At 52.9% G+C, this 21096-nt stretch overlaps 2 protein-coding genes across 2 annotated transcripts; one reads left to right on the top strand and one right to left on the bottom strand.

The window, feature by feature from the left end:
• Positions 1-5013: 5013 nt before the first annotated feature.
• Positions 5014-5970, bottom strand: LOC309603599 (olfactory receptor 14C36-like; the record flags this gene model as incomplete). The annotated part of the gene is made up of 1 exon (XM_082338401.1): positions 5014-5970. One exon carries the CDS (start codon positions 5968-5970, stop codon positions 5014-5016), a length of 957 nt encoding a protein of 318 aa, XP_082194527.1.
• A 10419-nt stretch (positions 5971-16389) lies between these two features.
• On the top strand, positions 16390-17382 carry LOC309603598 (olfactory receptor 14A16-like; the record flags this gene model as incomplete). Its single annotated transcript, XM_082338400.1, has 1 exon — positions 16390-17382. The coding sequence occupies one exon, from the start codon at positions 16390-16392 to the stop codon at positions 17380-17382; it is 993 nt and encodes a 330-aa protein (XP_082194526.1).
• Positions 17383-21096: the final 3714 nt, after the last annotated feature.

Raw genomic sequence — 21096 nt, 5'->3', positions numbered from 1 at the left:
CTGTAATGGCCTAACGTGGGTACAAGGCTATCGAGGGAGACCATGCCAAAAGCCTTGCTGGAGTGGAGGTAAAGGACATCCACTGTTCTCCCCTCGTGCATAAAAGCAGTTCCTTCATCAGGAAGGCCATCAGGTTGGTGAGGCAGGATTTACCCTTGGCTAATCCATGCTGACTGCATTTGGACACCTTCTGCTCTTTGAGGTGCCCAGCAATGTCCCCCAAGAGCACTCATGGGAAGGCTCACTCCTCCCCCAAGTGAGCTTGTACAGCCTGGCGTTCCCGGGGTTGCACTTTTGGCCTCTTTCAACGATGGCTGCAACATTGGCTTGTCCTCACTCCCAAGAGACCTCTACCAGTCCCGTGGCCTTTCAAAAGGGGTATTCCAAAGAAATATCAATCTTCCAGTGTCACTTCATTACCACTATTCTGCTCGTTATATGGTATATTGAATTTAAATTAAAATTAAAATTAAATTGAATTTATTAAAAGAAATTAAAATTATTTATATTAATTTAATTTTTATCTTTCATATATTTTCACCTTTCTTGATAGAAGAACCGTTTCTAATGTCATCTTTTCACAGGAACACTGCCTAGACAAAAGCCCTTTCCCTTAATCTCCTGTTTTCTCCTCCCCTTACTCTTGGTTCATTCAGATTCCTCTCACCCATCCAGTTGCTGCTTTGACATCAGGGACTTAAAAGTTTTCCTCTCTTTCAGAGGTCTAATTATCTCCTTAGCCAACTCTTTAATTATGTTTATATCTCTCTTCTTTGGATCTGCCTACCTGAAATAGTTCTCCTAAGATTATCCCCTGTAGAAAGGCAACCTCATTAGAGGCAGCTTGGACTTAGCAGATGCTTGCAGAGTCGGTTTTCTTTATGGAAGTTGACCATGCTTGACTTTTCCTTTGCTTGCAAATAGGAAAAACCCTTCTGTGCCTGTGTGCAGCCAGGTCTCTAAGGAGAGCAGGGGGGAGATGGTGCAAAGGAGCTGTACCATCCAGCTGCAGAGATCAGTGGAGAAGTCTGCTGTAAGGAAAAGTCCCAGGTGGGCAAGGAGAGAAATGGTGGGGTTGGGGAGGTGAGGTGGGAGGTTGTCAGAGCTCAAGGGACAGCTTCTCCTACCAGTCCAGACGTCCTGAGGAGACACCCTGCACCAATATCAATTAGAGAATGCTGCTCTCACCTCTTCTCTAAACTGAAAAATAATAAAATATACCCTTTAAAAGCAAACTTCATTTTTATTAGAAGCTCTTTGAAATCTTTCCTCATGACTACGCTAGGAAACAGGTCCCATTATTTGTACAAGTCTTGAAGACTTGAAGAAAATTAAAGGAAGAGAAATACATTATTAGGGCTTTTTGTGTGTTAACGAGCCCCATAGTGTATTTGGTGCTGAGTCCTTGAACTTCAGGTACTGAGAAGAGATTGCACAAATCTCTGAAAGAGTCAGCATCAAAAGCAAAACCCAAAGTACCTTGAAGTATTAATAAGCCCCACTGAGGGCCATTACTGGCAAAGCCTCCCCAGGGACTCGTTAGAGCAGAGAATTGCAGGCCAGGATTGCAGGCAGGCAAAGGGAATGTGCAGGCAGCTCAGCTGCTGAGAAAACCCTGGCTTTGTTTTATGAAGCAGAAAGGCCAAGCGCTGACCCCCAGCCCCGGGGAAGGCAGGTCCTGTCCCTCACGCATTGCTCAGGGCTCTTCCTGGGGCAGTGGGATGTGGGGGGGTGATGCTGAGTGCAGGACAAGGCTATGGCAGCTCCCAGCCTTACTGGGGGTGTGCAAGGAGGCAATGAGGCCCCCACTGCCTTAGGACAACATGTCTCCTCATAGGCCTTGGTGGCAGAGACGATTGCCATAGTTAAAGGGAACAGCCTTGAGTTCTCTTGGCCACTTCCAGCCTTGCCAGTGCTCTTTGCCATCTCCACCACAGCTTGTCCTACGCTGTCCCACAGCTGCCTCTTTTGCCCTGCAGGCTGCAGACACCCATCTCGCTTCCTCACCTTGCTCTCACCCTGCCATTTCCATACATTCACTGACAGCTGTGCACCCTCACACTCTGTTCCTTGAAACACAAGGAGATGGACTGACCTCATACTCCTTCTGGAGGACTTCATGTACCACAGCACCACCCTCGGAGTGACATTTCTTCCTCCTCATGTCCAATCTCCACCATCCAAGCTGCACTGTGCGGCAGTGTTTCTCTCTCCTGCTCTTTCTTACCTCCAAGGAAAGCTCCACCATCTGGGAAATAACCCTTCAAACAGGCATTGAAAACCATAAGCCTTCTTGCAGCCCTTCATCTGACCAGACAGAAGTAACCTCACCATGATCTTCCAAGGCTGTGAGCCTTTCTGCTTCTCGGATAGACATGACGGAGCTGTGTGCCTGCTGCTGTCCCATCCTGTACTCAGGCAGAAGAGACAGGACAGCCAAAATACAAGCCCCCTTCCTGCACTGAGCCTAGGTCCTTCGGCAGAGGGGGTCTCACAGCCAATGTGCCAACCAGGTGCCTTCTGCTGGCCTGTCAGAGACACTGGCAGAGGTGAGTTTAGAAGCACATATCCCAGCCATGAGTCAAGGGCTGACCTATCGGCTGTTTCAGGAAGAAGTGACCTCACAGTGCCTTTCCCAGACACATTCCTGCGGTTGGCCTCTCACGTCCAGAGGCAGAAGTGACCTCACAGCCCCCTTCACAGCCATTGGCTTCCTACTGGATTATGAGGTCCTGAGACACAATTGACCTCATGATACCAGCCGTCCTCCTCCTTGTCACTCAGTATGTGAGCAGACAGAAGTAAGCTTGTTTCACCAAATTTATCTAATGGCTTTCCTATAAACAATTTGAGCAGAGAAATGTTCCTCGGAGGAACTGCTGCATTTATACTGGTGCATTTTATACCTCTACTTCAGCTTCTCTCTTTTTTCCTTCGTCCTCTGTCTTTTCTGTCTTCAAAAAGCTCTCCAAGGAGAAGATTCATTGAATCCTAGAATAACTCAGCTTGGAAGAGACCCCTGAACATCACCTTGTCCAGCTATCCTACTCAAGGCAGGGTGAACCAGATGAGGTTGTGGAACGGGTCTGCCCAGTTTGGCATCATCCACAAAGGAGATGAAAAGGCACTCCGGCACATTATCCAGGCAGTTAATGAAGACACTCCAGAGTGTTGGCCCCAGTGCTTGCACTGAGGGATGCCACTGGGAACTGGCCACCAGCAGGAATCTACCACTGCTGACATTTGGGCTGGATCCACCAGCCACCTTCCCACCCACTACATCACCCACTTCGTCAATCCAGATATCACCAATCCGGCTATAAAGAGACTATGGGAAACCATGTCAAAACCCTTGCTAAGGTTCAGGTATAAAACAGTCCCTTCTTTCCCCTACCTACACAGGTTTGGCAATGCCTTTCTTGTCCTTCAAGTACCTGGAAATGGCTGCAGCAGTATTTGGCCCATCCCCTTCCCAGGGACTGAGGTGACGTTGACCAGCCTATAACTCTCCCAGTCCTCCTTCTTGCACTTCTGGCAGAAAGGTTTGGTGTCTGCCTTTTCCAAGGACCCCAGAACCTCTCTGATGGCTCTGGCACCTTTGAGGGCACAATCCAGAAAGGGTGACGAGAACAGACAGGAGCATTTGCGATGAGCCTGTCCGAGGTGGGTGAGATGAATCTCCCTGGGCCAGTGGGGTTTGTTCCTGGAGTCACACACAGAAATGGCAGGGCCCTGTGAGGTGCCCATATCTCAGCTGGCCTCATGGACTCCTCCTACACACAGGGGTGTTCAGAGGCACGAGTCCTTCCCTTGCACGTGCGGAGGCAGGGCACTGCAGCAGGAATAATGGCTCTCTGGCCTCCTGTTGCCACTGCCAGGGGCTGGGAGGCACCTAGCCCTGCAGTGTATCGCCCTGCTCTGCACCTGTCTGAGATGCCCCTCGGCATGAGGAATGGACACAGGGACCTCGGTTCACAGGAGCACATCCCACTGCTGCATTCAGGAGGTTTCCCAGGGGACATTACTCTCAAAGTGAAGTGACCTTGAGGCCCTGTCTGTCCCACTGGCCTTCATGGCACCTCTAGGAACAGCTGATGGCATTTGGGCTCACTCGGATTCATCTCCCCACACACACACGGTGTGCATGCTTCAGTCTCCTCTGTGCAATGCAAACATGGAAGTCTGACCTACTCCTTTGGTGTCCTTCCATGGAGGGACAAAGAACCTCCCTGAGTTGGAGTGAGAGGCCAGTGCTGGGAATGGTGGTTGCAAGGGGCTGGTCTGTGGCCATTGCCCTGGGGCACCTTGCCCAGGGTGTCAGGCAAACACGCGCACAGACCAGACCCTGCTCTGCTGGTCCTTCCAGTCTGTCCCTGGAGGCCTGGCTGTGCGAGGGACACTGCTGTGTGCCCCAGCCCTGCACACTCACACGCTTCACTTGTTCACTGGTGTTTTCCTCACCAGGGCACTTTCTTGAGCTTGCTCTTGACAGCAACTCTGAAAGAAGACCTAAGCCTTCAGGCACTGCCTTGAGGAGGTCACCCTTCTTTATGGAAATGCTGTTATGGAGGCCAGCTCTGTCATGGAAGTGCCCATTGCCTGTCCCTGCCTGCGGTCACAGGACGACCACACAGCACGACTGTCACCAAGCTGCCATAGTACTCCAGCCTTACACCAAGGAAAGGGATCAGGAAGAGAGTGTGGAAGTGGCAAGAGAACAGCCCTGGAAGACCAAGTGCTGGTGCTCCCTGGCAGTGCTGCCATGACGGGACTCTTTTCTGCTCCACCCATGCACACAGGAACTGTCCCTGCAGCTCCTCCCTGCAGCTCCAAAAAAGCCTTGGGGGAAGGATATCAGGAAGAAAAAAAAAGTCATTGAATGGCCCTTTATTATGTTTAAATACACAGAGAGCAGAGCTGCTCATTTACACAGCCACTTCTTCAGAAAAAAAAAGGAACCAGTGAATTAGGAAGGGGATAACAACATTATCACAATTAAACCATGACCACCTGCTAGACAGAAGATGATGGGAAGTTTATTGCTCCAGAAAAACATCGACTTACCAGTTTCCACACTGCACTCTTGAGCTGCTGGTTCCTCATGCTGTAGATGAGGGGGTTCACTGCTGGAGGCACCACTGAGTACAGAAATGACACCACAAAGTCCAGGGATGGGGAGGAGATGGAGGGAGGCTTCAGGTAGGCAAACGTGGCAGTGCTGACAAACAGGGAGACCACGGCCAGGTGAGGGAGGCACGTGGAAAAGGCTTTGTGGCGTCCCTGCTCAAAGGGGATCCTCAGCACTGCCCTGAAGATCTGCACGTAGGACAGCACAATAAAAACGAAACAGCTGAATATTACTAAGATACTGACCACAATAAGCCCAACCTCCCTGAGGTAGGAGTGTGCGCAGGAGAGCTTGAGGATGTGGGGGATTTCACAGAAGAACTGGTCCACAGCATTGCCTCGGCAGAGGGGGAGTGAAAATGTATTGGCAGTGTGCAGGAGAGCACAGAGGAACCCAGAGCCCCAGGCAGCTGCTGCCATGTGGACACAAGCTCTGCTGCCCAGGAGGGTCCCATAGTGCAGGGGTTTGCAGATGGCCACGTAGCAGTCATAGGCCATGATGGTGAGGGGACAAAACTCTGCTGAAATCAAAAAGAAAAACAGGAAGAGCTGGGCAGCACATCCTGCGTAGGAGATGGCCCTGGTGTCCCAGAGGGAATTGGCCATGGCTTTGGGGACAGTGGTGGAGGTGGATCCCAGGTCGAGGAGGGAGAGGTTGAGGAGGAAGAAGTACATGGGGGTGTGGAGGTGGTGGTTGCAGGCTACGGTGGTGATGATGAGGCCATTGCCCAGGAGGGCAGCCAGGTAGATGCCCAGGAAGAGCCAGAAGTGCAAGAGCTGCAGCTCCCGCATGTCTGCAAACACCAGGAGGAGGAACTGGGTGATGGAGCTGCTATTGGACATCTGCTGCCTCTGGGCATGAGCACTGTCATAGGAGGAAAAGAAAGTGAGAAGGCAGGGGAGACTTATCTGAGCAAAATAAAAGCCATTTCTCATACACACAGACACCCTTTTCCAGTTCTAGGAGACCTTCCTTCAGCTCTGTGGCTGCAGCTCTGGTTGGTGCTGGCTGAATGTGCTGTGAGGAGCAGGGCCTCTGCCTGCTGGCTGCCGAGAGGTCAGCCCTGCTCTGCAGCAGTGGGTTCATGGGAAGAGTGGGGGCAGGGGCCAGTCCTGGTGTTCGACCTTCTCTCATGAAACCGCTCCTAGTGCAGAAGGGGCTGTCAGCATCTGCACTCCCAATGATAAGGAACTGAGGCGGCAGAAGGCAGGTTGAGAGGTTTGGGTTTTTGACAGCTCCTGCTCCCCTCCCACCCTGGGGATTGTTCTTGCATGTCAGAAAGCCTCAGCATTTCTGCTGCACTCAGGGAGAAGAGAGGGAGTCCTGCGAGGCAAGAGGAGTACCTGTGGCTTAGTGCAGAGTGAGGGGAGCTGGTCTGGCTCCCAGCTGCCCTGGGCTTGCAGCTTTCTGAGGTGGAGGGTGATCACACTCCCATATTACCCTGAAAAGCCACCAAGTACTGCTGTGAACAGAGGGATCCAGTACAGACCACTAAATGTCTCACCCTTTCCTCAGGTCTCAGCACCCCACTTTTAGCCGAGGACGCACATGGCTCTTTGCACAAACCCATCAGCATGTTCTCTGTCGTAGCATCTCTGATCTTCTCCATTGGGCTTCCAGAAAACACAAAGTTGTTATAGGACAGGTTTGCATGCTGGAGGGAAGCTCACACCTTGGAAGGAATCCTCAAGGCAATAGCCAAGTGTCCTAATGATGGCATTTGAGTGAGGGAGATTGAGCTCATTCCCCAGCCCCACAGACTGCACTGCCCACAGCCACACAGGTGAGATGAAAGCTGGGACACTTGTTCCCATGGACACACCTGCATGAAAGGACCCACAAGATCAGTGTGTGACTCTGCAGCTGAAACTCCACCTCCCCAGAGAGCCTGGAAGCAAGAACAAGATAACAATAGCACTCACACAGACAAGTGGAGAAAGAAGGGAAAATACAGTGGCCGAGAGAGGCCAGGGCAGAGGCATTGGGGCACTCAGACAGCGTTCCCCTTCCCCAGCTGTGCACGCCACCTCCCAGACACCACCATTGCCGGGCAGCTGCTCTCAGCCCCTGCGCTCTGCAGAGGGAACTGGGCCCGTGGCTGCAGAGCTGCACCACGGCTCTGCTGGAGCTCTGGCTGCAGAGGAGGTGGTTCACGCCTTGGAGCCCCCAGCCCTGAGGGCAGAGGCTTTGGTGGGTGGGAGAGGAGGCAAGGGGGCTTGCTCAGAGGAAGGCGTCTGCATTGGAGGGGATCATACGGAGGTTTCTGAATTCTCCCTCCCACAGCATTTCTGGTTTTAGTTTTGTCTCATTCCCAGATCATCTCCCTGCTGCCTGGAGATCCTCACCCTGGGAGGTGTTTCCCTGTCCCATGGCTTTTCCCTGCAAGTGGTGACAAACCCCCTCCCAACCTCTGTGCACTCACCCTGGCCCCACAGAAACCTGCCTGTTTGCAGGGCACTGGCTGGGTGCATGTTCCTGTTTGCAGGTGGAAAAGGGCAGGTCAGAAGAACCCTGAGGGGTCCAGCAGAGGTGATGCTGGTGCTGTCCATAGGCAGAGCAGTGGCTGAGGGCACGTTACGTGGCTTCTGACAGACCTACTGATCACTCAAAATCACAGTTCAGGAGTCCCAGTGACTTATTGAAACTTCAGAGTTCCTTCTCCATTTATCGTTTTCTCTCCCCCTCCCAACCCTCCTGGAACAGGAAACTATAAAGACACACTCAGGAAAGCTCCTTATCTTTCTAGTAATCCCTGCCTTGATCTTCTCCTTGAGATATCCGCTTGGAAATATTCTGGGGGTGATGTGGACCTGTGAGCCGCCCTGACCCATGCAGCACCCTCTCAACAGCAGAAGGGCCCTGCCTTGCTGGGGGCTGCTCCTTCCACCCACAGCTTCTCCCTGCAGCACCATGGTGAATTCTTCGGACAGGCTGAGTGCTGACACTGGCAGGCGGCAAAGTCCCTGCCCCAGCACACAGTGCCATGGGGTGCAGGGACCCTGCTCGGAAGGACAGCCCTGGGCACCCCTGGCTGCACACCCACCTTCACACCCCTGCAGCCATCCCTAGGAGAAGACAGCTGTCCTGTTCTGTCCCTCTGATGGTGCAGCAGGGAATCTCTGCTCTCGAGCACATCCTCCTCCTGTACACCAGAGAATCTCTGAGAGTTGTACTTACGTATCTCGCGGCCTGTGCCACACGCCAGCTTTAGGAGATCCCACCAGGATCTGCAGACACAGTGCCCCACAGCCAGAGACTTACTGTCTGTGAAGATTTCTCTCCCGGTGAGCTCTCAGCATCCTTCCACTCTGGGCTGCCTTTAAACTCTCTCTGCCTCGCTCCTCTTCCTCAATGCCTGCAGGCAGTGCCCTCAGCCCTGCTGCGCTTTGCAGAGGAGCTGCTCCTGGGCAGAGCTGTCTCTCTGCAGTGCTGCCCACTTGCCAGCAGCTCCCTCCATCCCAGGAGCCCAGCCCAGCTCAGCAGCAGAGGCCCAGCCCAAGGCACCACTTTCTCTGCCCCTCTGGGCTCCCTCTAGGTGTCCCTGGGGCTCCAGGGGAACCTGCTGTGAAACAGGCTGAAGGCATCACTCATGTTCCCTCCCTCAGCTGGGGAGAGAAACTTCTTTCTACTCTTTCCAGAGTCAGGTTTAGGTCCTATAATCACTTTGCCTTGTCTCAGCATTAGACAGGACACCCAGACAGTCACAGGGAGGGATTTCCTTTACCCCTGCTGAGGGAAGGGATTCAGCAGGGTCAGCTGAGGCATCTCATCCTGGGTCTGTAGTCCTGGGGCTGGAAGGGCTCTCAGCTCACTCCTATGCAGACCACAGACCCACAGAAGCTGGGATTCCTCTTGCCTCAGTTCCGGTGGGCACAAAATGGGCACCTGCATGTGAGCTCCTTGTCTCAGCTCCCATGGTGCTAATGAAGATGGAGACCAGGAGTGAGCTGTTCAGACACAAACACCTGGCGACATCTGGGGTTCAAGAGGTGGTCCAAGATGTGTGCAGGAGACTGCAAGCTCCAAGGGAGCAGTTCACAGAGACAGGGCAGCATCTGGGGGCATCTTCTTGGAGGCCAATGGGAAATTAATTTGGCCAGGTGGAATGACAGCAGGTGCCCATATTTAGGACAACTCAACCTGTAGATATTTCTTACGTACAGGGCAGCCTCTAGAGGTGTTCAGCTGACCAAATGGAGTCATGCAGCATAGGGAGAGCTCTGTTTCTCTTCACCATCAACTGCATTTTCTACGTGTCCTTCGAGTATAATGTCAGTTTTGTCAAGTGCCTCCCTTGCACTCCAATTGTCTAAGCTAATTCAAGGAAGCTGAATCTTAATTTAATTTACAAATACGTGACTGTAGTGCTATGGGAGATGCCAGGGCTCTGCAGCTGAGATGGACATCACAGGTCCTGTACAGGAACGCCATCCCCATTCAGACTAGTTGTGGGACAGGCATCCCCCAGGGCATCTCAGGCAGATTCAGTGCCTTTGGGTCAATGACTGAAGCGCACCTCTGCTCTGACGCAAGGTTGTTCCCTTCTCTTTCCAGGAGATGCCTGGCAGTGCATGAATACCAAGCACATCACACCAGGGTCTCCACTCATGGGCATTCCCTCCCAAACTCTGCTGCTTCTTCTCTCCCCCATCCTTTAACCATCCCCTCGATGTCACAATCATGGATCAGGCCAATGATTTTCATTGTGCCGGTGTAGAGAACCGGTACCAAATGCGGTTTTGTCTCGACATTGCCGCTGTAGTGCCATCCAGCGTCGCGCTTCGAGAAGACCATCTTGTCCCCAGTTTTGAGAAAGAACAACCTCGTGCGCCTGCGCAGGGACTAAAGGCGCGAAAAGAGCTGAGGCGGGAACAAAAAGGCACGAAAAGAGCAGAGGCGGGGGCAGCACGGCCGTGGTGAACCGCACGTACACATTTGTGATCCGCGCATGCGTGGGAGCCCCCATATAAGGAGCACACGTGCCCCGCGGCGGGGGTGGCAGCGGCGCGCGCGAGACCACTCCTTCTGTTCCTGCACCCTCAAGGCTCACCCCCCCCGCTTCGGTCCCCGACGGAGCCCGAGGCCACCGAAGACCCTGCGGAAGATCACCGGACTCGAAGTGGTGGTGACAAACTCCTCCTTCTCCTTCTCTTTCTCTCTCTCTCCCCCCTATTCTTTTCCTCTCCTCCCTTGCCCTCCCTCCTCCCTCCGTTCTCTTCTCCCCTCAAATAAAAGTAAAAGGTTGTACGGCATTTGACCTCGTTTGCGTCTTAATCTCGTCCTTGGGATCGTATCGAAACCTCCCCCGACTTTGGATCGGGACAGCCGGTATCACAGGTTGTCTACAGCCAAGGACACTCTCAACATCACCTCTTCCTTCCTGAGATCAGCTTCAGCTCCACCACAGGCCCTCAGGGCTGCACAGACACAACAGATAGCAAACCCCTCTCCTGCTCACACTGCACAGCCCAGCTCTGTTTCTCTCTGGCCGTGGGGAGAGCAGGGATTGCCTTCTTTGTGGGCACCTCCTATCTTCTTTACATTGCCATCTCCCATCCCCTCCTGCATGTCTCTGCTCTGAAGCAAACCCGTTGCACATACAAGGTCTTGGGTGCTTGGCAGCAGATCTTCCTGTTGCAAGTCTGCTCTCAAGCTAAATGTGCCAAAGCTGAGCTGCTGCAGCCCAGACATGCACCAATGCCCTCCGTCTGGGGCACAGACAGGAGGAGCTGGAGCTGTGTGTGCAATCTCTTCATTCCACTTGAAGGGGCTAACAACTGAGGCCTGTTGGGACAGCTCACACCACTGGGGTGCTGTAATGGGTGGGTACAGGATGATCAGGAGGCCAGGAAGGTCAGGAGGGGGTTGCCCTCAGTTGTGAAGGAGCTGCTTAGGTGTGTGGAGCTCCTCTATGGGATGAACAAGGTGGGTGAGCCCTTGTGGGTGAGGGTCAGAGGAGAGGCTGGTAAGGGTGACATTGTTGTGGGAGACAAAGAACCCATGAAAGTCCCCTTGTGGACTTTAATTACCCTGGCATTCACTGGAGTGGGACCACACCAGCACACAAACAGTCCTGGAGGTTTCTGGAGGGTCTTGGGACACAGCTTGCGACACAGGGCTTTATAGCACAGCTGCCAGGTTGGTCAGAAGGGCAGCAGAGCTCAGTACAGCTGGTCTTCAAGGACAGTGCCTTTCAAGTACCAGACTGTGCATACCAATAGCCAGGAAAACAAGCAGAGCTGTCAGGAGAGAAGCTTGGGGAAACAGGAAACTCATGGGGAAGCCCCACAGAAAAAAGGAAGCGTCCAAGAGGTGGATGCTAGGATGAAAACAAAGGAGGAATTCAGAAATATGGTTGGTTTGAGAAAAGCCAGAGTCCCCATAGAGCTGACATTTGCAAGGGAGTTCAAGCGCACAATGATGAGCTGGTACTACTTCAGGAACAGTGAAAGAAGAAATGAAGCTCATGTGTGGCCACTGCTGAATTTGCTAAGAGTAGGTGTAGATAGGTGTGAGGTACTCTTGGCCTTTGTCTTCACCAGCAAGGTCTCCCAGTTCCATGTGCCTAAGAGGCAGAACCCCAGAAACCCAGCCATGGATGGGGACCAAGTCAGGAGTTACTTCGGTAACCTCAACCCTTAGTAGTCCATTGGACCAGATGGGATGAATCCAAGGCTGTTGAGGGACCAGGCCAATGTCATAGCAGTACTACTCTGATACATTTTGGAAGGTCATCAGGACTGGAGAAAGGCAAAAGCAAATCTTGCATACATCTCTGGGCAATTCCAGTGGGATCGGTATTTGCAATAGACAGCATGATCCCCAGTCCACAGGTTTGAAGCGGTTCAGATGAAGGGTGGTCTTGCAAAAGTCACCCTCTGTGTCCCCTACTGGCATGGACACTGTTGGTTTCCCTCTCCAGAGAGTGGCAGAGGCTGGATCCCCTTCTCAGGCCAGATTCCTTGCCAGGAAGCCACCGCTAAGGGTGTAGCTTACTGGAAATTCACTCGGCATCCCTTTTAATAGATTTGGTGCTTTTCTGTGACTACACTTTCTGCCCAGAAGGTCATAACAAGACAACAGTTTCATAAGTGATGGTCATAAAGGCCCAGTTATTGCCAAGAAAGCTCACCATGAGCTCTGGAGGGAGCTAGGAGGATTGTAATATTCACCAGGAAGATCCAGGAAGCTCAAGGCCTCTTCTGAAGAGTGAGTGGCCCTGAGCAGCAGTGATTGGCCATGTGTAGGTCTGGGACAGGGGGTCAAGGGAATGTCAGGGAGAAACAGGCTGATGGCTGATGGTGTTAGCAAATCCTTACAACCATGTCTGAAACCAGAAATGGAAAGCAGCGGATGTCTGCAGGTGAAAGAGGAGGAGGAGGAGGATTGTCCTGGGAATACAGCAGGAAGGAAGGTCCCTCCTGTGCCAATCAGGGATGATACAGACACTTCAATCTTGTGTGCATGCCTCAGGCTGGCAGATGGGGAATGCCCACTGCTGGGGGTGGCTGTGCTCAGTCATCCACATGAGCTGACCTTGCTGACCAGCACCCTTGGGTCCAACCTCTCCAGTCCCATGGACTGGTAAGGGTGTGGTTTGCCAGAGGAACCCCTGGCTTGATCCCCATCTACCAGTGGCTGTTCCTTTCCAGAGTCCTGCCTCAAAGCTCAAAGGCCTGGGAGACCTCGCTGGTGGAAACTGAGGCAAGGAGGACATAGATCTATCTACACCTACTCTTACTAAATTCAGCAGTGGTCCCCCATTCTCTCTGTTTCTTCTTTAAGCGTTGCTGATGTAGCAACAACTCATCTTGGTTCGCGTTGCATTCCCTTTCCAGGTTCAACTGAGTTTTTGTAAGGATCATTGCTGTGCTTGAAGGATGCTGTCCTTGAAGACAAGTTGTATCCAGGCACACTATGAAAATGAGCGGTCTGTTCTTTTACTGTATCATCATGGGTGCGATGTGCTTTGTGTTCACACAATGCCTTCAGCTGCTGGGTAGAGGAGGAGCAGACTTTGCCTCTCTGATGGCATCTGATGGCTGATACCTCTGATGGATGGCATCAGTCAATGGCACACAGGCAGCAAATCACACTCCCTGCGATGCCATCTGGGCTGTCTGTCACACACACGCCCTGAATGGGAATTGCTTTCCTGGAGGTCCTCTGCTCTTCCTGCAAGCCCTGGCGTCTCCTGTAGCTCTGTGGGCCTGGATTTGAACAGGACATTGCGTCGCTGCCCTAAATTCTGTTAGGCAAGGTGGGGCTGAACCTGAGACAACTGGCAATGTAGTTAGTGGAGATCTAGTAACTACAGCGGAAGGAGAAGAGGGAGACTGAGCTCTCCCTATGGCACATCACTCCAGTTGTTCAGACGAATAACTCTGTAAGCTGCCCTGAACATAATAAGTTCAACTGCCCTTCTTTTGGGCATCAGCTCTCATTTCAGAGGGCCAAAGGAAATTCTCAACAGCCTCCAAGAGGATGCCCCCAGATCCTGCCCTGTCTGTATGAGCTGCTCCATTTCAGTTTACAGTTCCCTGACCATGTCTTGGACCACCCCTGGCACCTCAAATGTCACCAGACATTTGCATCTCACTCCTCGCATCCCTCTCCAATGATGAGCATGGGTGCTGAGACAGGCCGCTCACATGCAGGTGCCTATGTTCTGCACAGCTGAAATGAGGCAAGAGGAATCCCACCTCCGCTGGGTTTGTGGCAGGCATGGGAGGGAGCTGAGTCCCTTTCCACCACCAGGACTACAGACCCTGATTGAGATGCCTTCATTGACTCTGTGAATCCCTTCTTTCAGAAAGTGTAAATTTTGATGTCACTGTCTGTGTGTCTTGTCTAATGATGGGACAAGGAAAGGTGATTCCCATGGCCAAATCTTTTCCTGATAGGAGAAATGACAGTGCTAGGAGTAATTGTCTCCCCTCAGCTGAGAGAGGGAACATCAGTGATGCCTTCAGCAGGTTCCCCTGGAGCCCCAGGGACACCTAGAGGGAGCCCAGAGGGGCAGAGAAAGTGGTGCCTTGGGCTGGGCCTCTGCTGCTGAGCTGGGCTGGGCTCCTGGGATGGAGGCAGCTCATGGCAAGTGGGCAGCACTGCAGAGAGACAGCTCTGCCCAGGAGCAGCTCCTCTGCAAAGCGCAGCAGGGCTGAGGGCACTGCATGCATGCACTGAGGGGAGAGAAGCCAGGAAGAGAGAGGTTAAAGGCAGTCTGGGGTGCGAGGACACTGAGAGCTCACTGTGGGAGAAATCTTCGCAGCCCTTGACACAGTAAGTCCCTAGAAGCAGGGCAGTGAAGCTGCAGTTACTGGAGGGATCTCCAAAAGCTGCTACATCCCACAGCCTGTGGGATCTTTAAGTGTTATTCTCACAGCTTCTCTAGTGTAGAGGAGGAAGGCACATTCCAGAGCAGGTTTTCCCTGCTGCACCATCAGGGGAACAGGGCATGATGGCTGCCTTCCTCCGGGGGTGACTGCAAGGGTGTTAAGCCAGGTGCACAGCCAGGGATGCCCAGGGCTGTCCTTCAGAGCAGGGTCCCTGTGCCCCAGCAGTCTGTGTGCGAGGGTCAGTGCTCAGCCTGCCCAGGGAGCTCCCAACGGCGCTGTGGGGAGAATCTGTGGGTGGAAGAAGGGACCCCTGGGAGGGCAGGGTCCTGCTGCTGTTGAGAGAGGGCTGCATGGGTCAGGGCTGCTCACAGCTCCAGTTCAGCCGGAGAATATTTCCTAAGGGATGTTTCAAGGAGGAGGTCCTGGCAGGGATTGTCATAAAGAAAATGAAGATTTCCTGAATTTCTGTTTTCAGTTTCCTATTTTGGGTGGTGGTGTAGTGGAAAAGAATAAATGGAAAAGGAGCAGTCAACTTTGAAGAAGCCGCTGAGACTGCTGACCGAGTTATCGGTAAGCTTGATAGGAGCCTCCTAAGGTGCCCTCAGCCACTGCTCTGCCTATGGACAGCACCAGCATCACCTCTGCTGGACCCCTCAGGGTTCTTCTGACCTGCCCTTTTCCACCTGCAAACAGGAACATGCACCCAGCCAGTGCCCTGCAAACAGGCAGGTTTCTGTGGGGCCAGGGTGAGTGCACAGAGGTGGGATGGGGTTTGTCACCACTTGCAGGGAAAAGCCATGGGACAGGGAAACACCTCCCAGGGTGAGGATCTCCAGGCAGCAGGGAGATGATCTGGGAATGAGACAAAACTAAAACCAGAAATGCTGTGGGAGGGAGAATTCAGAAACCTCCGTATGATCCCCTCCAATGCAGACGCCTTCCTCTGAGCAAGCCCCCTTGCCTCCTCTCCCACCCACCAAAGCCTCTGCCCTCAGGGCTGGGGGCTCCAAGGCGTGAACCACCTCCTCTGCAGCCAGAGCTCCAGCAGAGCCGTGGTGCAGCTCTGCAGCCACGGGCCCAGTTCCCTCTGCAGAGCACAGGGGCTGAGAGCAGCTGCCCGGCAATGGTGGTGTCTGGGAGGTGGCGTGCACAGCTGGGGAAGGGGAACGCTGTCTGAGTGCCCCAATGCCTCTGCCCTGGCCTCTCTCAGCCACACCCTCACTGTGTTTTCCCTTGTTCCTCCACTGGTCTGTTATTGCTATTGTTATCTTGTTCTTGCTGCCAGGCTCTCTGGGGATGGGAGTTTCAGCTGCAGAGTCACACACTGATCTTGTGGGTCCTTTCATGCAGGTGTGTCCATGGGAACAAGTGTCCCAGCTTTCATCTCAACTGTGGGGCTGTGGGCAATACGGTCTATGGGGCTGGAGAATAAGCTGTTTTTCCCTTAATCAGATGGTATCGTTAGGACACTTGGCTGTCCTTGTCCTTTTGCTTCCCAGGACTTGCTCTGCTCTCCCTGAGTGCAGCAGAAATGCTGACATTTTCTGAAATCTAAGAAAACTGCCCAGGTGAGATGGAGGTGGAGCATTAAAATCTCCCAAAGTGCCTCCTGCCATCCCTGTTCCTTAGCATGGGAGTGCAGATGCTGACAGGCCCTTCTGCATTAGGAGCAGTTTCATCTGACAAAGTTGAACACCAGGACTGGCCCCTGCCCCACCGTTCCCACGATCTCACTGCTGCAGAGCAGGGCTGAGTCCTCAGCAGCCAGCAGGCAGAGGCCCTGCTCCTCACAGCACACTCAGCCAGAGTTGCAGCCACAGAGCTCAAGGAAGGTCTCGTGGAAAAGGAATGGGGTGGGTGTGGGATGGGGCAGAGTGTGTCTGAGTGAGGGTCTAAAAGAAAGCTTTGATTTTGCTCAGAGAAATGTCCCCTTCATTGACTCTTCCTGTACGAACAGGACCACATGCCCAGAGGCAGCAACCATCCAACAGCAGCTCCATCACCCAGTTCTTCCTCCTGGCATTCACAGACACACGGGAGCTGCAGCTCTTGCACTTCTGGCTCTTCCTGGGCATCTACCTGGCTGCCCTCCTGGGCAATGGCCTCATCATCACCACTGTAGCCTGTGACCACCACCTCCACACCCCCATGTACTTCTTCCTCCTCAACCTCTCCGTTATTGACTTGGGCTCCATCTCCACCACTGTCCCCAAATCCATGGCCAATTCCCTCTGGAACACCAGGGCCATCTCCTACACAGGATGTGCTGCCCAGATCTTTCTGTTTGCCTTGTTGGTAGTAGCAGAGTGTTACCTTCTCACCAGCATGGCCTATGACCGCTATGTTGCCATCTGCAAACCCCTGCACTACGGAACCCTTTTGAGCAGCAGAGCTTGGGTCCACATGGCAGCAGCTGCCTGGGGCAGTGCATTTCTCAATGCTCTCCTGCACACGGCCAATACCTTTTCCATACCCATCTGCCATGGCAATGCTGTGGACCAGTTCTTCTGTGAAATCCCCCACATCCTCAAGCTCTCCTGCTCACATTCCTACCTCAGGGAGATCGGGCTTCTTGTTCTTGGTGTCTTTATGGTCTTCATGTGCTTTGTTTTCATTGTGCTGTCCTATGTGCAGATCTTCAGGGCTGTGCTGAGGATCCCCTCACAGCAGGGACGCCACAAAGCCTTTTCCACGTGCCTCCCTCACCTGGCCGTGGTCTCCCTGTTTATCAGCACTGTAGTGTTTGCCTACCTGAAGCCTCCCTCCATCTCCTCCCCATCCTTGGATCTGATGGTGGCTGTTTTGTATTCTGTGGTACCTCCAGCAGTGAACCCCCTCATCTACAGCATGAGGAACCAGGAGCTCAAAGACGCAGTGAAGAAACTCATTCAATCCGTAGTCTTTCAGCAGCAATAAGCTGCCCGTGTCTCTTTCCAAGTGATTTCCAATGTATCTGGGGAACCTCCTGTGCTTTGGGCATTTTATTTGTGATAACTGTGTTTCTCCAGGAATGTCTGCATGCAGTCCGCTTCTCCAGAGGCATGAACCCAGTCTGTCTGACCCAAAGGACGTGTGTCTGGCCCGATGGCACAGCTGGCCTCCCATATCACATCTCTGTAATAAAAGGGGATTTCCTCAGTGCTGGTGTCTGGAGGTTGGGCTCTTCTTCCAAAGCTGAGCTCAGGAACAGGATAAACCATTGCCCCCGTGAGTCTGTGCTGCTGTGCTGTTCTCCATGGGCTGAGGGCAGTAGGGCTCAGGGCGATGTGTGGAATGGGACTGGAGGGAGCTTTCAGTCACTGGAGTGAGCCTCCCTATTTGGCCACTTGCAGCACTCTCCACTCACCACAGGTTTATGGGTGAGTTTTGCTGCACGGCCATTTTTGCCTCCTCCTGCTGGGCTCAGGGCCTGCACTGTTTAGCACCACCACTGGCTGCTATGGCATCCCTTGTAATGCCCAGGCCCTTTTCTTTGAGGTTGCTCCTCATCCAGCCCAGTCTGAGCCTGCCTTGATGACAACATACTAATTAAATGAAATTGCTGGCCGAAATAGGTATTACTGCGGTGAGCATCCCAGAAACACCACATGAGGGCACAAAGCAAGACAAACCATAGCTGATGAGGGAAGGGTAGCGAGAGGTGGACTATTTGTATGGGAGGACATGAGCATGATCAAAGGGAAGAACTTGGGAGGGGCAAAAGAGGGAAAAAGAAAATACAAGGTGAAGGCAAGGACATGGCCAGGGCTGTTCAGGGGTACCTGCCAAGCAGCCCTTCACCTGCAACAGGCTGGAGTGGGACAAGAAAGCTGCACTTGCTCTGACCATAGTTATGCCTGACTGACTTCCATGGTCATGGGGAACCTGAGTGCTTTCCCTCAAATCCTCAAGAGAAAAGCCGTGGTGGCTGGAAACACACAATCGTTCAGGATGCAAGTGACCTCCGGAGGTTTCCAGTCCAACCTCCTGCTGACAGCAGGGTCACCCACGGGGTCACACCAGGTTGCACAGGACTTTATTCACGTTGGGCTTCAAACCCACCAAAGATGGAGATGGCACCTCCTCTCTGGGAAACCTCCTTGATCATTGGCCCTCATCATCCCATCATGCACAACAGTGAAGAGCCTGACTCTTCCGGATCACCTCCTGGTAGGTGTGGGAAGGCTGTTCCAATGGTGTCCCCAAAGCCTTCTTTTTTTGCAGAGTCAACAAATCCAGCTTTCTCAACCTACCATGGTGAGAAAGTTGATTTTATGCATTTGACCTGGGTGTCCTGATCTGGACTGAAGAAGTGGATGATGCGGTGGGGTGGGAAGTTGGCTGGAGACTCAGGACCAAATGCCATCACTGGTACCAAGTCCTCCGAGGAGCCAGATACTAGCAGCATCCCTCAGTGATCAGCAAAATTTCATAAAAAGTCATTAAAAGTCTAGCAATGCTGGAAAGGAAGACTTTTTTCAGCTGTTACAGAGAGATTTTCTGCATAGGTTTCAAATTTTTCTAAAATTTACATTCTGGGCTTGATTCAGTTGTCCTCACAGAGGTTGCCACTGCATCCAGGGTGCTCTGGGGTAACTGAGGCACCCATGTGGGAAAGGTAATCCAGCAACCCTTCTGGTGCCTGAGCTGGTTTGCAAGCAGGCTGCCTCTGGGATGGTGCAGGGCATCACCTTTCTCCAGTGCTGCTGGGTAGGCTGTGAAGAGGCCTCTCAAGCACAGCAGCACAATGTGTCCCGTGGCATCCTGGCTCTGAGGTCACTTCTGACTGATCAGCTGCAGGGAGAGAGCTACTCGGAGGCCACAAAGGTCATCAGAAAGCTGCCCCCAACAAGATGACACATTTGGGGAGGTCAGGAGGAGCCTGGGCAAGAGAGATGGGAGATTTGGGGGAAGGAAGAGAGGCTTGGCCAATAAACACTAAAGAAGAAGTAAAAGGGGTTATGATGACGTTGCTGTGAAAACATAGACTGTGAAAACATTCATGCTTAGCCCTTACACTATCTCTAACCAGTAACCTTAAGCCCTAACCCTACCCCTAAATGCCACTCCCCCCCGGCAGTAATCCACTCTTACTGACCTAATTGAGCTTAGCCTATCCCTCACCTCAAACCTTCCATCTAAGACAAATCCCAGACCCTTAACTCCTTACCCTTACTCTTACCCTATTGCTTACGCCAGCCCCTAGCCTTTATCCTTAGCATTAAAATGCTAGCCTAAATCCTTGCCCTATCCCCAGCCCTAAACAACGCCCTCAGCCACAAAGCTAGCCCACAGCCTTAACACTAACCAGGCACCCTCAGAAGGACACCAAACCCTCCCCCTAAGACTGCCTAATCCCCAGCACTGAAAGGCGAGCTCTGAGCCCTAAGCCCTACCCTGAACACCTAACTCCCAAAGCCCTCATTCCTGTGCTCTAACCCCCTCACCTTCAACCCCCTCCTAACCCGAACTTAAGCTGTTTGGCCTCTTGAAGGCAGGCCAGGGATCATGAGGCCCTGAAGCAGTCTCAAGGTGTTTGAGAAGGAATGTGACGTGACCTGGATCTGGTCAGCCCACAGGCCACAGGGAGGAGACGGGTGGGAATGTTATGGTGTGGTCAGCTGTGCCTCAGGATCTCATGGGCCAGCAGGAGGCACAAGGCTGTGAAGGGGGCTGTGAGGTCACTTCTGTCTTTGGAGGTGATAGGCCAGCAGCAGGAACGTGTCTGGGAAAAGGGACTGTGAGGTCACTTCTTTCGGAAGTAGCTGGTAGGTCAGCCCTTGACTGGTGGCTGGGTTATGTGCTTTTTGGTTCACATCTGCCAGCAACCCTGATGGGCCAGCAGAAGGCGCCTGGTTGGCACGCTGATTGTGGAAATCCCTTTCCCTAAGGACCTGGTAGGCGCCTCCAGGAAGAGGCCTTGGGTATGGGTTGTCGCACCCCTTCCACCTGAGGACCTGATGGGACAGCAGCAGCTACATGGCTTGGTTGTGTCTACCAGAGAAGCTGAAAGGCCAGTAGCAGGCACATGGCTTGGAAGATGATGGTGAGGTTCCTTTTGTCTGGTCAGTTGATAGGCCACAAGAGGGCTGATGGGTTGGGATGGCATTATGACATCAATTGTGTCTGAGAAGCTCATAGACCATGAGGAAGCACATAGAACAAAGGTGAGTGTGAGGTCACTGTAGTCTCCAGTCTCTTTGGGTGATTGCCATCAGCAGACACATGGCTCGGATGTTGACTATGACATCACTTCTGCCTGAGAACCTGATAGCCAGCAGCAGGCACCTGACTTGGGTGTTCTGTTGTACCTGGAGGTTCTGGTTTGTTATGTCCCCACGAAGAAAGGCACGCAGGCCCTGTGAAGTATCATTTCAAATGCCATTTCCCAGAGCAAACACTACCCAGAAAGAGTGAGTAAGGCCAACTGCATACAGGGCTGCAGTAGGAGGACTGTGGCCACCCAGGCAAGGGGGCTATCATCCCCCTCGGCTCTGCACTGGTGCGGCCATATCTGGACTAGGCAAAACTTGATTTTGAGGCTCTGGACTTGGTTTGCCCCTCACCCCTTATTGGGGTTGTCCTGACTTGGCATTGCTCACCTTCAAATCCCACTGCCCCCAGGAAGAGTCCTGACCCACACATGAGGGA

The sequence above is a fragment of the Platalea leucorodia genome (genome assembly GCF_965183815.1).
Source record: "Platalea leucorodia genome assembly, contig: HAP1_HAP1_SCAFFOLD_145, whole genome shotgun sequence".
NCBI classification, from domain to species: Eukaryota; Metazoa; Chordata; class Aves; order Pelecaniformes; family Threskiornithidae; genus Platalea; species Platalea leucorodia.
This window is presented reverse-complemented; position numbering and strand designations above follow the sequence as displayed.